This window comes from Notolabrus celidotus, chromosome 6, assembly GCF_009762535.1.
Source record: "Notolabrus celidotus isolate fNotCel1 chromosome 6, fNotCel1.pri, whole genome shotgun sequence".
In the NCBI taxonomy this organism is placed as follows: Eukaryota; Metazoa; Chordata; class Actinopteri; order Labriformes; family Labridae; genus Notolabrus; species Notolabrus celidotus.
In genome coordinates, this window is record NC_048277.1 from 30,218,015 (window position 1) to 30,235,094 (window position 17,080).

The window sequence follows — 17,080 nt, forward strand, 5'->3', positions numbered from 1 at the left end:
AAGTTAGACTGTGTACTAGACAGTCTGTATATGAATTACATGTTGGATTTTAACAGAAGAGTTTCTCCTTCCTCTCTCCTGCCACTGAAGCAGGTCATAAATAACTCAAGGTAAAAACTCCAAGTGTGTAAAATAAGTGACTCAACAACTCCACAGCTCCGTAGGCTACAAATGTCGTTTTTATTATTACTTTAAATAATGTCTAAATAAAGGGACTAAAGACATGCTCGAGTGACTTCTTCCAATATCAAAAATATGGTGTGGGGTGAAGTTTGCAGCAGAAATCTATCCAGAAAAGAGGGGGGAAGCGTGCATCACAGGGTGAGACCGTGGTGGAGTCCGTTCATCTGAAGACTGAACTTTGAAATGTGTCCCACCATCAACTCGGACGGTGTTGGGGTTTCAAAAAGGAGGGGCAGGAGGAGGAGGGAGGGGGGGGGGCAGTGATTTTAAGCAACCAAATGTCACATTCAGAGGAGGGAAAATGTTATTTTCTCATATAAAAACTGAAAGACCTGGATACATTTCTACTTTTTCCACATGTTTACTACAGAAATTAAAAAGAAAAGACAGAAAGAAACACACAAAGGGGGGAAAACAGCTATTTTTCATCATCAACTCCCTTTGGTAAAAACTGTAATAAATGGTCTTGCATTTGTCTTTTTCATATACATACTAACTTTAGCCATTTATCACTAAAGTCCACAGTAAGCTTGGAAAGTATTACTAGCACAACAACACAGATCTGTCATAAAAAGTCTGAGACTATATACAGTGTATTTACAAGGTGAGCGGCATGTGGACAGTCCTCCTACGATGAGTGTGTGTGTGTTTGTGTGTGTACAAGCTGGTGTATTGGCGGAGGGCAGTTTAAAAAGGTTGACACTCTCGGGGCGGCGAGGATCATTTGTGTTAATAGAACTATATATAATATATATACACAACACATACACTGGAATACATGTCAGTATCTGACATTCACAAGCTATACAATTTTACAGTCTGAGACCAAACAGTGTTGTGAGGCTAATTTTTTTTCTTTTCTTTGTTGTTTTTTTTTTTTTTTTACATAAATGCAACAGTGCTTCAGGATGTTAACCTGACAATACTGTTTGGAGCTCAGGCACAGTTTCTAATGATAATGCTGCCATGTGTTTGGAGAAGGGAGACGAGTCCCTCTCCGTCTAGTGAAACATACATTATTGTGATTTGGCCTTAACGCAGGAATGTCTGAACCAGATCTCTCAGACTCTGTTGTGCTCCCTCCAAAAACCTTCAAATCTGGGAAACAAAACTCACTCGACAACATTTTTTCCTCTTCCTAAATAAGTGCACTTGTCCACCATATTGTTCTCCATGGATACTGTAGAATAACACTTTCAACAAGAAGTCCCTGTACTCGTGTTCTGATGGCTTCGGACGAATGAGTCAAAGCCTAAACCAAAGCTCAGTTGTGATAAAGTACAAAAAAGCACCACTCTATCTCTCACAGGCTCACTGTTTTCATCACTAAGCCCTGCTTAAAAAAACACAAAAGGCTTGAGGGGAAGTTTGCAAAGTGGCTCCGAGTGCTGGTGAGAGCTCAGGTCTGCAACTGGATCATGACCATTCCTAAGTTTTGGCACCAAAGGCCCTGTGAAAAAATGGGCCCAGCTAAAAACGCTGGTAAAATCAGTAATCCTGCCGCCCCGGGGTGCAACACACACGGTAGCTAGCTTAATTGTGCTCCCATGTCAGCTTTAAAAACACATGAATAAGCCCTCGTCCCTACCTCTACTCCTGACCTGTGTGACTTGAGACCAAACACTCTGAAAAATCAGTCTCTCTCTATCTCTCTCTCTTTCTCTCTCTCTCTCTCTCTCCTCTGTTCCTCCTCGGCTATGGCGCCTTGCTGGGTGTGCCGTACTTGACGCGGTATTTGTTGATGTTCATGAAGTGAAGGACTTCCGGCTGCCGGCTGGTGGTGCAAGGAAGGAGGCCGTCGCGTCCTTCGCCCATCAGCCACTTGTTGGTTTCGGCGTTCATGTCGCGGGTGACGTGCTCCTTGACCCACGCCTCCACCCAGGCATGGAAGCGTTTGTGCAGCCGCGTGCTCACCCTCTCGTGTGACTGAGGAAGAAGAAGAGAGACACTTGTTATGAAGATGTTATGAAGATGTCATTACATTAACTCTGACATGTTTGTAATAAATATGACTCTGTACTGCTGTGTTTGAATATTCTAACTCAGGTCTAATTCAGTTCATTACAGTGTGCAGGACCAAATAGAGGACAGTTCTTGTATGTAACAAGGGGAGGGTGGGGAGGCAGTGAGCAGGGAGATTTTCTATGTTGTGGGTGTGTTAACAAAAAGTATTCAACAAAAACTCTGACTTTAAATTTTTCTTTTTCTAATGGCTTCAAATTTTGATTTTCCTCCTTCTTAAACTCAGATTTTTTTTAACTGTTATTATTGTAGTTCTTTAAATAACAGCAGTGTTTGCACATTGAAGCCAGAACTCAGATTCTTTTCTCTCAGAATTTGACACTTTACTGCGCTGGTGGCCTAGCGGTCTAAGCTCCCCACATACAGAGGCTACAGTCCTTGTCGCAGGGGTCACAGGTTCGATTCCCGGCCGGTCGACCATATCTATATATTTTCCCCCACTCTCTACTCCCTTCATTTCCTGTCTATCTTCAGCTGTCCTATCCAATAAAGGTAAAAAAAAAAAGCCAAAAATATAACTTAAAAAAAAAATAAAATCTTTGTTTTCATTTAAGTTTAAGTTATGAACTTTAAAGTTCGGCTGATTTCTGTTACTTTTCTGCACATTTGACCAATCACCCTGTTTCCCCGACAAGCAACATGTACAAGACATCCAAAATAATAAACTGTAGGTCTGTAATGTATTATCAAAGTCTCTAAAGGGAGTGGTTGTGGTGTCAGTGGGTCTCTGCAATATCTCATCCTTTTTGCCTTTTTTGATATTTTTTTGGGCTTATCTGTCTTTAATTAGAGGTGAAGTCAGTGGAGATGGAGCAGAAAGCTGTGTAGAGAGAGTAAAGTTGATATGTAGTAAAGAGCCATGGAGTGGAAGTCAAACCAGTGCCCCTGTTTTTGCCAGTTTTGTGGCATCTAGACCCAGAAACTGAACGTGATGTCAAAAGAGAGTCGGCTCAGCCAATAGATGCCTTTAGTTTTACTTTATTCTATTTATTGCTCTTCCCTGTAAATGTGCCAAAAATCTGAACATGCATGACTTTCTTTTTTTGTAAAATAAATAAATAAATCTTTAAAAAAAGAGAGAAAAATTGATTCAATTGGACTCTGAAGGGAGAAAAGACGGTACTTAAAGGAATTAGCACCCCATTTTGCTTTTCTTTTCTTAAAACACAGTTTTGTGGCTCTAACCAGGCAAGTAAAAGTGATGTCACTAGATAGATATCTCAGCCAAAAGATGTCTTAGCTTTTACTTAATTCGACAAATTTTTCTTTCCCATATTGTGCCAAAAAATTAAATTGTATGACACTTTTTGAGGGGGTTAAAAATAAATAAATAAATAAATATAGAAAATAAAAAGTGAAAAATGTAAGAAATTGGACTCTGAAGGGAGAAGAGAAGGCACATAAAGGGAACAAACATTTCATACTAAACCCACAGGTTTAACTTGGTAGATTTTTCAGCCCAAGAGCTCCTCTTAGTGGTGACTGAAAGCTCCAACATTCAACTCTAAACAGTGACAGTTTGTTCTGTCCTGTATCATCATTGTAGCCCTGTTAATGGTGCTGATACATCTTTGTCTGTGCTGAATTTATTTCCAAAAATGTATTAGTTCACATTTTGGAAAAAGAGATTCAGGCAACTTTATAGAAACCAGCAAGAAGGGGAAACACTTAATGTCTGTCTTTTCATCTTATCCATTTAGTGTCCCTCAACCTGGCTGAAAAACAAAGTTGAATCCCTCGTTTACTTTGACTTGTGGATTTGAAAAAGCTGTACTGAAGGCTACAAGAGAGATACCCATTTGTCTGAATATCTAAAGTAAAGTTTCCCTGTAAAGTTTCAGCATGAAGGAGCAGTGGATACCTGGTGAGCTCGCAGCAGGGCGGTGCGTCGGTACATGTAATCCTCCGACTTAAAGACGTAGACCATCTTGTAAGAGTTGAGTTTGAACATGCACTCCATTTTCTCCTTCTCCAGGGACTTCTTGCCTCCCTCGCAGGCCTCTTTGTCCAGCTGCTCTCGACCCTTCTGGTACTTTCTGATCCGTCTCAGATTCCTGGTTTTGGGAGTAAACACGAACGAGATGTGAGAGAGTGACGAGAGCAGGAGGGAGTCAGGACTAACTGATGAGAGGGCATTTCATCAAAGGAAGCATGTTTGATGTTCATGAGGAAACATTAGAGGACTGCTTCCTAAACATGCTGATGTAATTCAGAAAAAACTACACTGACTATAAACATGAGTTTTTTGTATATTTAGAATAGTTTGCAAAAATGATGACGTACCTGGGAAGAAAAACTGGCTTCTGAGCGAGGTGTTCCCTCAACTCAGGTGTGGTGGAATCTGCGTTTAAGTAGCGTCCAACATAATCAGACCAACGCTGGACGGACACACACACACACACACAAAAGAAAAAAAACCACAAGATGAATTTGATGAAAAAGACATCAGGTAGAGACTAACTTTTCTTCCATACCTGGAAAAGTCAACCCTGTTAAAATTAATTGTGATTTTGTTGCTCAAGACGCTCAAAGATCTTAGATCAACATGACAGATGCTCCAGAGTCAATGCTGAAGCTAACATGTTTTTTAAATGTGAACCAAGTGATGAGTGTGCTGTAATTAAACACACCAGTGCTGCTGTTATTTCTGACATTTCACTTCTTCTATCAAATTTGGTATTTCATGGGTTGAAAGTGTCTCATGAATTAATTTCCTCTAAACCCTTCAGCTCAATGCAGATAAAACTGAAGTTCTGAACTCAGTAAAAGAAAAGCATCACTACTCCATCTCATCAGTGTTCCTGAGTAACTCCTGACTTTAAATATTGAAGTAAAACTGAACAAGGTGAAGCTGCCTTTTGCTCCTTTGCAACTTGAAACAAACTGGAAGAACAAATTCTAACGTGATACAAAGTTGATTATATTTGACCTTCTACTAAAATACAGATAGAGATAAAAATGCTGCCTGTTTTAACCGGATATAAATATGTCATATATTAATGAAAATTTCCAGTTAAAAATGTCTTTTAAATTCATTTCAGTTTTAATGCAAAATACTAAATACACACTCATTTTTTAAAAGATTCATGTAATTACCACTTGATAAAGTGCCAGAGAGGGGATATTTATGAGGGTAAAAAAACAAACAAAAAATGATGTTTCTTATTTATTTTTATATATATATCATTTCCTGCATAATAAGATGAAAACTGGATTTCTTTGAACAGATTTTGATGTCTCATAACAATATATATATATTTTTTTTTTATGCCATGTCAGATCTTAAAGCAATCAAAATAATATGTTGAACTGTTTTGAATACATTATACAAATAAATAGTTTTCCAATTAAAAAAACTATTCATATTAATTTTAAATAATTAATTCACATTTTAATGTATTAATCTATTCATTTTCATTTAAAAGGACCATGCATATTAATTAAAACTTCTGTAAATATGCCAGAATTAGCCAAAAGGCTAGTTTACATCCATAGTCCCTAACCAGATGTTAAAAGGCTCCCTGAAAAGAGCAACTTTAAACAAAAAAATGAATGTTGAAAAATGTAATGTTGCTTTTCCTCCGTTTCCTGAGTGTCCTTTAAAAAAAAAACCTGCTTGTATTTTTGGGCCATTTATTAGAAGCTCTATTCATTTTAAAAATCCTGACCAGCGTGAAATAATAGTAAAAAAAAAAAGGCTTGTTCTGATGTGTGGCTGTTGGATAGAAGCTCCACCTCTTTACTAAAATTCAACCTCTAAACTGACCGTCTCTGAAACGTCTTACCTCGGCCTCCATTGGCTCGTCTGAGTTCTCCTCCTCTGTGTCGAGCAGCTCCACGGTGAGCTGCACCTGCCCTCTGTTCCTCAGAAACATCACCTGAGAGAGTGACGACAAGCAGCAAATTAATTCAGTGTGTGGAGATAAAAATAATCAGGATGTCCTGAGGGGCTCGGAGGAAAAATCAGAGAGCTGCACGGGCAGGATATTAAGATGGAGGCAGGAATCATTGTTATCAGTCACATTGCTTTTGACTCTGCGTTTCATAAACGGAAACAAGCAGAGAGAAACGACGCAGAGACGCATTTTCATCTTTCAAAGATACACTTGATGTCATCTTTTAGTAGAACTGTTTCTGCAGGGTGACTTCATGTTCTCTTTCTTTCCCAGCTGTTTCAGATGGAAAGATTTATTCCTGTCACCCAGAAAATGATCAACTTTAGAATAAAACTTTAAAGTAGGTCAAAGGAGGAATTGTCTTGTGAGTGGAAGGTAGCCTCAAGCCGTTATCCACCTTACCAAAAATCTTTGAGAGCGACTTCATCTTTTAAAAAACAGGTTTATTGTCCTAACTGGAGATCAGCAGACATCACACGGATTCAGCTGAATTGTTGACTTTCAGACTTTGAATGAGACACTTGAGAGTCTAAAGGACGAAATGATCCGACACTGATGAGTACAGCTTCGTCAAACACATCACTGCATACAGCACTGATTGTATTTCACACAGAGAATGTGAATTTCTCACAATGAAGAAGAGCTTAGAGAAGATTTATTGGTTGTGGACACAGTCGAGAACAAAAACCAACAAGAGGAATCCTCATGTCTAAGCTGGTACGGGTGGAGGGATATCTGGATTAATTACAGCAAACACTCCTGCAGCTAAATGATACGCCTCCTCCGTCATCCTCCTCTTGTTTGTTTTTTTTACCTTGAAGCAGTTCTCGTCAGACATGAGCTGCTCGGCTTTCCGCTGGTAGGTGGATTCTGCGGAGCTCCTGGTGGACTGCGTGGACATGGCTCCTCCGCTGGCTCCGTTCGTGCTCTCAGAGAGGTAGAGGTCCGTTACCTGGACACAGATCTCGTCGCTCACGATGTGCTGGAGCTGCGTGGAAAGAGAGAATGTGAAAACAACTTTATAAAAGAGAGAGAGAGAGAAGAACTGTGATTATAAATTATCTGAATATCTGTACAGTGTCAGAGATACAAAACAAAGACGTATCCTGACCAAATACAGGCTGAGTGACCATCAGCTAGCTGTAGAGACAGGGAGACACAGGCAGACATGGCTGCCCAGAGAGGAGCGTCTATGTGCTCACTGCTCTACAGGGGACATAGAGACAGAGATGCACTTCCTCAGGGTTCCGACTATTTTCCAGAAATCATTTTCCAGGACATTTTCAGTGATGATCAAGCTGGTATGACAGTCTAAATTTAGTTCCTAATTTAGTTCCTGAATAGTCTAATATGTTCCTCTCAGTGGAAGTCTACATTGAAGACATGCAGTCTATGGCTATCTATGAAATCATCTCTTACATGCTTAAAAATTATGGCAAATTGATTATAGAATAATGCAACCACAGATGTACAGCACTTCACTTCATTAGTGCAACCAAGTAACAATAAATGGCCAACTCTCATCTCAGCTTTCTCTTTTCTCAAAAACTATAAAATTAGCTAAGTAAAAAACAAAAGAGCCTGCAAAGGAATCTGGAAGCTGCCTTACTGAAATAAATAAATAAATAATAATAATAATAATAATCAGAGGATCAGTACATAAATTGACCTAAATAGATCTGAATGACAAAAATGGCCACAAATGTTGAATGGGGATGTGTTTTTTTAACCTTGTTAGATTGCACACAAGCATGTTGGAATACTTTTCCAGGACAATCTGTGATTTTCCAGGACATTTTACTTTTTCTCCCATTTTCCAGGTGTTTTCCAGTACTGGAAAACTAATCAACTGTTTTCCAGGTTTTCCAGTTTTTCCAGGACACGTGGGAACCCTGCTTCCTTCTCAACTATAGCAAGTTCTCTTTACTAAGAGATTGGTAACAAACTTCCCAACATTAACCCCAGAAGAGACACTGTCAGTTCTCCTGGGGGAAGGGTCAGCAGCTCCTCTGGCTGCTAAATATGTATCTGCCTGTCACAGCCTGAGGGATAAGCACCATCCCATAATATCTGATTTTAGGTGAAGGTTTTATGAGCATACCGCATCAAGTGAGGACCTTGAGATATGCTGTACACCATCATTCATTAATGCGTATAAAACATATGTAATATATATAATATGTAATTAATATATATGTAATGAATATAATGTGTTATGAATATATATGTAATGTATGTGTATGAATGTATGTGCTTTGGCAATAACATGTCTTTGTTCATGCCAATAAAGCAAAATTGAATTGAATTGAGAGAGAAGGTAAATGTGTTTGATGGGGAAAGAAGTAGCGATAGGACGGACCTGCCGGACGATGCTTTGGATGAGTTTGTCCATTGTGAAGGCGGAGTAAGCGTGAATGGTGAACATCTCCCTCAGAGAGTCCTCGTACTGAGAGGCCTCCATGTTCCCATCCAGCAGATTCCTGACCATCTCCAGGAAGGCGGAGTAGTAATCCTCCACCTCGATGTCCACTGGAGAGGAGAAACGTGTAAAGAGTTAGGTTGAACTGTACTTAAGATACCAACAAAGAGTCTAAGTTTGTCTCCTTTTACTCACTTGGCTCTTTTAGTCTCAGCTGGATGGCCGGGTTGTCGTTCTTCTCCTTCTTCAGCCCCAGCACTTCCCTCTCCCAGTCCCGTTCTCTGACCTCCTCCTCGATCTGTCGCTCTGCCTGCCCGTACAGCCGCAGCAGCCTCGAGCACAGCGTCTGGTGCAGCCGCTGGAAGATGTACCAGTTGTTGTTGACGTAGAAAAGGTTGTAGGCGTCGTCGCAGCCTCGCAGCTTCTGCGCCGCCGTGTTGCCGAACAGCAGCTTGGACTTGGACGGGCTCCGGCTGCCGGGGACGCCGTTGTGCTTTTTGGAAGCGCCATCTTCGAGATCCATGTCCTCTTCCTCCTCCTCCTCCTCCACATCGGAGAGCTCCCCCCGTTGAGAGAAGAGCATGTCAGGGATGAAGTGGTAGATGATCTGCTTGATCTTGTATTTGTCCTCTTTCTGGATGCTGGTCTGCCGCTTGACGTGGTGGATGATGAGCGCGGCCGCGTCCTCGAGGATTTGGCTGTCCTCGTACGACAGCGTCAGATGAGGGCCTGTGGGTGGAGAGGCGTTCTCCTCCGATGCCTGCTCCTGACGCTGCGAGGCAGAAACCATGTTAATGTTAGCTTGTGTGATTTCACAGACCGTGATATGATAGAATAGTCTTACTCTCTCAACACATCACTCACCTCATCGTAAATGCTTTCGATTTCATTCAGCAGCGACTTGGATCGAAGCACTTTGGTGTCATTCTGCTTGAAGTTGATGCCTTGATGATCGAGAGACTTGAGGTAATACTTCTCGTTCTGCTCCCTCCAGATCTTGTTGAAGCCTCGCTGGGCTTCCCTCCACTCCTCCTCCTTTGTCTTTAACCTGGTGAAGCGTGGAAGCTCAGTTAAGCATGACACACAACGATGCACATCTTTGACTTAAACACACGAGCTACAGGAAAGGCGGCGGAGAGTTTCAGGTACTTTGCATCATCATGGCTAGACAGGATCATCGGCTGCAACAGGGTGCATCTTAGAGAGGAGTGCAAAACTAAAACACTGATCAGGGAGGACACTTTTTCAGTCTCATACTAAAAATGACGGTTTGTCTTTTCCTCATTTGTATGTATCAGTGGTTTCAACATCTGGTTTACTATGCCAACAGAGAGCTTTGTACTAATGTATCCCCACCTTACAGATTCTTAGCCATCCTAAAAACCTGCCTGATCAAACCTGATACACTTACAGAACAATCATCACCTCTCTTTGTCAGTTGCGGACAGTAACAAAGTAAATTTACTTGAGTACTGTACCTAGTAAATTTTTGAAGTATCTGTACTTTACTTGAGTATTATTTTTCCTGGGGAACTTATTACTTTTACTCCACTACATTTGAAAGATGAATATCGTGCTTCTGGCACCACTACATTTCTATCAATGCTCATGTTACCCACTACTTTTGCTTTGAAGTCAGCTGATGAATTTTCTTTTCTTTTCTGAAATCTGATCCCAAAGATCGTAAACTGTCTGTGTACTTGTGTTTGCTTTGTCTAAATGGTGTAGCCGTACATCGGTTGAGCCTAGAGCAAATGCAGAATAAAGGTTATTCAGACCAGGCTGCTCATTTAGTCGTGGTGATGATGGTTATGGTCGAGAAGGATGATGATTCTCTACCTGAGCACCACGGCCATATTTTAAACCCAAGTTTGAGGTTTTTTGAAATAAAGAATGATTCGTATTGTTTTAAATCTCTGATCTGTTTACCACACAAACTTCATCACAGCCTACAAAACATCACCATCTAACCTGAGAAAGCATGTTGAGGTCTGTAGCTAACACACTTCCAGATTAACATTTTAAACCTTTTCTTGGAGTAACTTAGTTGCAGTTTATATTTCATGTTAAACTTTTGAGATATGAAATTATGTTTTCTAGATAAACATAACGTAGCAGAATGTACACCCATGCATTCTTGACTGAACTCGTGCTTTATGAAAATACGTTTTGAGATATTTCAAAAAGTACTTTGAATACTTAAGTATCTTTAAAAGCCAGTACTGCAGTATTTTAACTCAAGTAATAATCTGACTGAACAACTTTCACTTGTATTGGAGTAATGTTTGACCAGGAGGATCTATACTTTGACTTAATGAAGATGTGTACTTTGTCCACCTCTGCTCTTTGTTAACTAAAAGTATGAGATCAAACATCTTGCGAGGTGGTTTCTAGTCTCACCTCTTCAACACGATGGGAACAGACACGGCGGGGTTCTTCTTCAGGCCGTCGATGATGTCAGGCGCCTTGTCTCCGTATATCCTCTGGATGGCTTTGCGGTGCACGACCTCCGAGGAGCCGCCGAGCGTGTTGTCCAATCTGAACTTGGCCTGCTCCTCTGCGGACATGCGGGACAACTTCCGCTGTACCGACTCCAGGACTCTGATGGTGGCCAGGTTTGTCTCCAGTACGACGTCCAGCTGTGGACAGAACACAGTGGTCTCAGCATCAGCATCCTTGTTTGTACCACTGAGAAACTCTTAACCTTGTCAGACCAGAGTCTTAACTTAACAAAAGAGACAATCAACAGGTGTGTCCTGAGTGTTTCATGTTCCTGCTCACCTCGAAGCGTTCGTCCTCACAGCGGTAAATGTGCTCCTCATATTGAGTCTTCTTGGAGCTGACAAACGTGGAGTCCTCAGACCAGGAGGGAAAGGAGACCCAGGTGTCATTTAAGACCTGGAAACCATAGAAACAAACACAAGTCACCTCTTTGTCCACAAGCTGTAGAGTCTGTGTTTCAATTGGATGAGAAAACCAGAGTTTAAACAGTTATAAACTCAGACACAGAGTCCACACAGGGTGACATTTCAACACCCCGATGTCGACTCTCTGTTTGTCCTCCTCTTACCTCTTTACAAAGAGGAGTCCTGCCGGTGCACTTGGGCTGTTGGTAGCTTTTGGGCAGAGCTCTGTAACTGGAGCCCAGCCTCTTACAGGAAGCATAATCGATCTCCATGGCGATGCCCTCGGTGGCTCGCTCCTTGGGGTACGTTTCGATGTGGGACATTTCCCGATAACCCAGGAAGTTTTTAAACCAGTTGAACAGCTCGGGGAATTTTCTGTAGCAAACATAATCAAATGAAACACACATTAATGACACGTGTGTGGACGTACAGTGTGATGTGGATCAAACATCTAATGTCCAGCTGAGGAGACTCACCCTAAGAAGGGCAGCACCAGCTGTACCAGCTCCGCCCTGGAGATCACCTCCTGGTTGAAGATGACCAAACAGCGCAGGAAGTTGTCGTAGGCCTCTGCACTCCGCAAGGCTTTGCGAACCTGAGGTGAGAATCCAATGTGGTGACAAAGTTACAGAGCTGAGCAGAGACAAAGTAACATGAACTAAATGCTCCTTCAGTCTTCAGTCATGTCACAGTTCTAGCTTCGATCTGAATATTTTCAGTTTGCTGTAATATCAAAGAATTTAAATTTAAAGAAAGTGGATAATAACTCATTTATTAAAAGTATTACTGTCCAAAGTGAAGCAGGATCCTTTCAAATACATCCTAAATGTTTTATTTTCTTTCTTCATTATTATTCATTAATTATTATTATTATTATATTTTTCTTCCTTCCTTCCATAAATCATCCTTATGACCCAATCATCAGATAGTAACTCAGAATGACCTCTCTCTCTCTCTCTCTCCCTCTCTCACATATTTCTGATCATTTCATTTTAATTTTTTATCTTTTCTTTTCTTTTTATCATTCCAACATTGTTTTATTTCCTTTTGTTAGCAGTAATGACCTTTTTATCTTCTGTCACTTCTTTTTGCTCTTACCTCCCTGCTGTTTTTTCTTTAAACTTTTAGTTATCGTCTTCCTCACATTTCTCTTTAATTGTCTTGTAGCTTCTTTCTTATTTTTAAAGCACTTTGTAACCCTGTTTTGAAAAGTGCTGTACAAATTAAGATTATTATTAATATCATTATTATGCAGATAAAATAAGATAACACTTTATCGATCCCTGGGGGGATTTCGGTTGTTGCAGCAAAAGAGAAAAAATATATATACTAATAATAAATATCTCATAAAACAGGTTTCACTTTGAGTTAGACTGCTTTCTTCCTCACTCCATTCTCTTCTGTATTCTTCCCCATGTTGTGTTAGCATCTCTTTACTTACTGACTGTTAGTTTTAATTAAGTAGATTAAACAGACTACATCCTCACCTTCTCAAAGAACAGAGATTCTGTTCCAACTCCATGCTTGCTGGCCTCTGCCACCGAGGAGTCTTTCAGATTCAGTAACTTGGGCTTCTTCTGCAGCAACAACGACACAGAGACAGGAACACACAGGAACATCAGTGATGTGACACAACGTGCAACACTTAAAAGAAACAGCAGTTCCCGATGTGCATGTGCAGGTTCGTACCTTGACAGGGGGCGTGGTCCCCGGTGTTGGATGACGACGGATCTGGCAGCCGTTCTGATTGGGCCTCTGCTTGTTGTTGAGCTGCAGCTTCTTGGCTGTGCCACCGTGATCGTTCCGTACAGACTCTGCCTTCTCAGCTGTGGTTTTACTTAACAGCTATGGAAAACACACAACAGTGACTTAGACGAGGGTACAAGGACGCATTCTCTTTACTTAGAACTGAAGAGGGACAGAATCACTCCACATCGTGGCTCCACTCACCACTGAGCTGTTGGCGTCGGGGAGAAACTGTCCAAACTCTGAGAGCAGGTCCTCCTGGTTCTTGAAGAGTCTTGCCACCTGAGCGTAGACCTCCTGCTCCGTCAGAGCCGGCGTGTAGTTTCCACCGGCCTCTTTAGCGTTACGCTGCTCCTTCTGTGGGGGACAAAGACGAGATCTCATTTCAGTTAGTCCAACCTCGGTTACAGAGTGTCTTAACTGTGGTATGAAAATCCCAGAGGGACGAAAGAGGCAAACTGAAACTGGCTAACTGTTGCTGCAGTCTAAGAAGTGTTTGTTTAAGGCCCAGATGTACTCTTTGACTGGTTTAAGTTGTTGTGTCTGACCTGGTACGTGTGAAGGATCTCAAGGAAGGCTTTGTAGATGTCGGGCTGGCCCTGGAAGCGGTTCTTGATCTTGTTGACGTAGTTGATGGCGTGGTTGAACTCCACAGGCTGGTTGTTTTGAATGGGTGGCCCCGTGGGGGTCCCACTAAGTGGAGGATGGAGCTGCATGGGCGGGGAACGAGGAGAGGTGTATGCAGGTATGGACGGATTGCTCTGACTACTCGGTGTCAACGCCTGGGGCTGGAGAGGCTGCAGAGTACAGGACCACAGCATGTCAAGTTTGAAGGACTTAAATGAAATGAAGCACAATACAAAAACAGGTTGTGAAAACTTGAACCAGAATCATTTTTTTAATGTGTCTTTTAGTTTTAATCAACTTTCTCACCTTGCTCATCTTGGCAGGAGTGGGCTGTGTCAGGAGGGGCGGAGCAGTGGTGGTCACAGCAGATGGGAGCGGGGGCGGGTGTGGGGTGGGTGCTCCTGTTATGGGGATGTTCTGAACTGAAATGCCGTGCGGGGTGATGTGGTGGATCTGACCGGGAGTGGTCACGTTGACCAGGTCGTTGGTCTGGACTTCTATCTTGTAGCCGGGAGGCAGGAAGGTGTTGAAGCCCATGATGAGGTCAGGGTGACCTTTGAAAAGTTGTGACACTCTGCTGATGACCCCAGGGGTGTCAATACTGAAAGAAAAACAATGAAAGAAGAATGAATTCAAATCCACTGCAGCTGTCGTCAAACAAGTCAGGTGCTGAATTAGATTTTTCTTTATCACTGCAGCACCAAAAGCTTCACACACACAATAAGACTCATTTTAATGTCTCACATAAAAAGAACAAATGAACATCACTGTGTCCTCCAGTTAATACGTCTTTGAGCTGACACATCTCTGTTCTGTCGTTCACTTTGAAATGCTCTTTGCTATTGATAGCTTTATTATTGAAAACTCGTACATGTAGGAGGAAAATAAGTATTAATGTATTACATTGCATAGTGCATTCATCCGTTTTATTCCCCTTAATCTTTAAAACTTGATGCTAACTATAATACTTATACTCCTACAAACTGATGCACAGCCACAAGTAGTGCCTGAATAAAAAAGTCAAATGAGAAGAGAAGCCTGGACCCTGTGAAATTTTTAAAGCCAACATTTATTAAGAAACGATCCAGCAACAAGTTTTGAGGGATTTGTAATGTTTAGGTAAGATGACAGAGGAAATGCATAATAAATTACTGATATTATCCAGGATTAAATGACAAGTCATGTTTACAATGTTTTTGGACACATGGGAATTGATCTACCATGATGAGTGCAACTTTCAAAGTAAAGCTGAATGACATTGTGGGCGAATTAGTATCACATTTAGATAAACTTTCTACTTCTGAAAGTTACAGAGCAGACTGTAAGTGTTTCTATTAGTGCAATTTATGGGGCAGAAGTTGGCCTGGTGGTTTAAGTGTGCCTTCAGAAGCCATAGTCCTTATTGCAGCAGTCACTGGTTCAACTCTTTGCTGCATGTCCTCCCTCACTCTCTGCTCCCCACATTCCCTGACTCTCTTCAGTGTTCCTATCTAGTAAAATCAAAATTGCCAAAACATAACTTAAATAAAAGTGCCTTTTGCTGCAGAAATTTGGCGTCCATTAAGTTTGCATCTTGAAAATTCATCTTTTTTTCTGTAACGTCCTCACCTTTGAGACTTGAACTCTTTCATTATATCCAGAAAGTCATTGTAGACCTGAGGCTGGTTGCCAAACTGCAGTTTCACTTGGTCCAAGTAGGACAAAGCATCTTCCACCTTCAGGAAAACAAAGAAGGAACATCATCAAACTGCTGCTCTGAGATATTTATTGAGAAAATGAAGAAGGGATAAAAAAAACGTAAATAATCCAGAGTTAAAAACAACTTTTGAACCGTTATTTACAAGATCAATACAGCAGCATAAATCTGGTGGCATGGTTCAGCCTGACTGACCTTGAGCCTCTGGAACTGCTGCTGGCCCTGTGCAGAGGCCTGAGGTGCAGCTGTATGGCTGTGCCCTGACATCACTGAGGGCCCATGGGACTGGACTGCCGGGCTGTGGTGGTGGGACCCACCGTGGACGGCTGGGCTCGGAGCGTGCCCATGCCCCCCACTGTTTTGGGCTACAGTGGGAACCTGGTGAAGCAGACACACGTTGTAGTAAGGGTGGACAATAAACTAACTCTGGAGAAACAGACATCAGATGGTTGGGAAAAATAAATGTAATCACCACATACATCGAGTTTAGAGGAATTAATATGTAGCAACAATGAGAAATGCAGACTGCTTACAAAAAAGAGCAGGAACAGTGTGTAAGAAAGCTGCAGAGGACAGGTAAGACCTTACCTGGTAGCCCTGTGGGACGGAGTACTGGACGCCTGCTGTGGGCTGCATGTTTTCAGACACTGCCTCATACACAGCCGGGGCTGGAGCAGGGGCCAGGACCCGATGCTGGAAAGCCTCCGCGTTGCCAGTGAGGCGCCGCTGCTGGGACGCAAAAACCGTTTCCTGATCCTCCAGACGCCGCTTCATTATGAACTCATACTCGTAAGAGCTGAGAGACCTGGGGAGACAGAGCATATGGATCCCATTTCAAAACTGGCAGACCTCTATCAAGTCATCAGAATCCATTAAATCAAATTCTGGATGTCTTTTAATAATTTGCTGGGGAACATGTGGAAATACTTGCTGGTTAAATTAAACTGTAAATTCATGGATACACACACATCGCCTGCTAACCACTTCTATACAGCAGCTTTTAAAGACCATTCTAACTTGGTCCTTCACAATACAGACATTCAAACCTTTGACTCCTTTAGCTGCACGAGTCACGACTGCCTGGGGTGAAATGTTTGGGACTGTTTTGACTTACTCTCCTGTGCCGGTGCATGCAGATTTTAGTTCATGTTATTGTTTGTGGATGCTTTGTTTGTGTTTCTCCCCCCTGGGAGCTAGGTAAGTCTGCGCATGCCGCTGCAGACTGACTACAAGTGTCTTATTATAGCTCTACAACCGTATCTGTATACATGAGATGAGCTTATCAGACCCAGGCCTGATGCTTCACTCTGCTGCAAAGGTAGCAGAAGATGTTGACAGTATGAATACATGGATAGACTGAGCTGAAGAGGGGTATTTAGACATGAACTTAGCAGTCAGAGGAAGGATATACAAGATAACAGCCTGATACAATAATGCTCAGCTGATGCTCTTTCATAGGATTCTCATTTGTTTCTTTGCATAATAGTAATGCTTGATTTAATAATGACATACTGAGAAAAGCTGTCTAAATGCCTTGAATATTCTTCCAACATTGTTTTATTTGTCTTCTTCGCATTTCTCTTTT

General features: G+C 41.7%; 1 protein-coding gene across 3 annotated transcripts in view; it reads right to left on the reverse strand.

Annotated features, from left to right (window-relative positions):
• Nucleotides 1-157: 157 nt before the first annotated feature.
• sin3aa (SIN3 transcription regulator family member Aa) overlaps nt 158-17,080 on the reverse strand; it is a 23,402-nt gene continuing 6,479 nt past the window's right edge. For 2 of the 3 annotated variants that reach the window (XM_034684840.1, XM_034684839.1), the window contains exons 2-21: nt 16,084-16,300; nt 15,691-15,873; nt 15,408-15,514; nt 14,106-14,400; nt 13,721-14,008; nt 13,377-13,529; nt 13,116-13,271; nt 12,914-13,003; nt 11,903-12,021; nt 11,591-11,801; nt 11,302-11,418; nt 10,921-11,159; nt 9,385-9,568; nt 8,716-9,292; nt 8,461-8,630; nt 6,916-7,089; nt 5,991-6,083; nt 4,489-4,583; nt 4,067-4,259; nt 158-2,109 (exon numbers count right to left, since the gene is read on the reverse strand). In XM_034684840.1, the coding sequence (XP_034540731.1) occupies nt 1,879-2,109; nt 4,067-4,259; nt 4,489-4,583; nt 5,991-6,083; nt 6,916-7,089; nt 8,461-8,630; nt 8,716-9,292; nt 9,385-9,568; nt 10,921-11,159; nt 11,302-11,418; nt 11,591-11,801; nt 11,903-12,021; nt 12,914-13,003; nt 13,116-13,271; nt 13,377-13,529; nt 13,721-14,008; nt 14,106-14,400; nt 15,408-15,514; nt 15,691-15,873; nt 16,084-16,269 (3,861 nt within the window). In that variant the 5' untranslated portion in view covers nt 16,270-16,300 and the 3' untranslated portion in view covers nt 158-1,878. The remainder of the gene's footprint in view (nt 2,110-4,066; nt 4,260-4,488; nt 4,584-5,990; nt 6,084-6,915; nt 7,090-8,460; nt 8,631-8,715; nt 9,293-9,384; nt 9,569-10,920; nt 11,160-11,301; nt 11,419-11,590; nt 11,802-11,902; nt 12,022-12,913; nt 13,004-13,115; nt 13,272-13,376; nt 13,530-13,720; nt 14,009-14,105; nt 14,401-15,407; nt 15,515-15,690; nt 15,874-16,083; nt 16,301-17,080) is intronic. The other variant, XM_034684841.1, reaches the window with a different exon arrangement.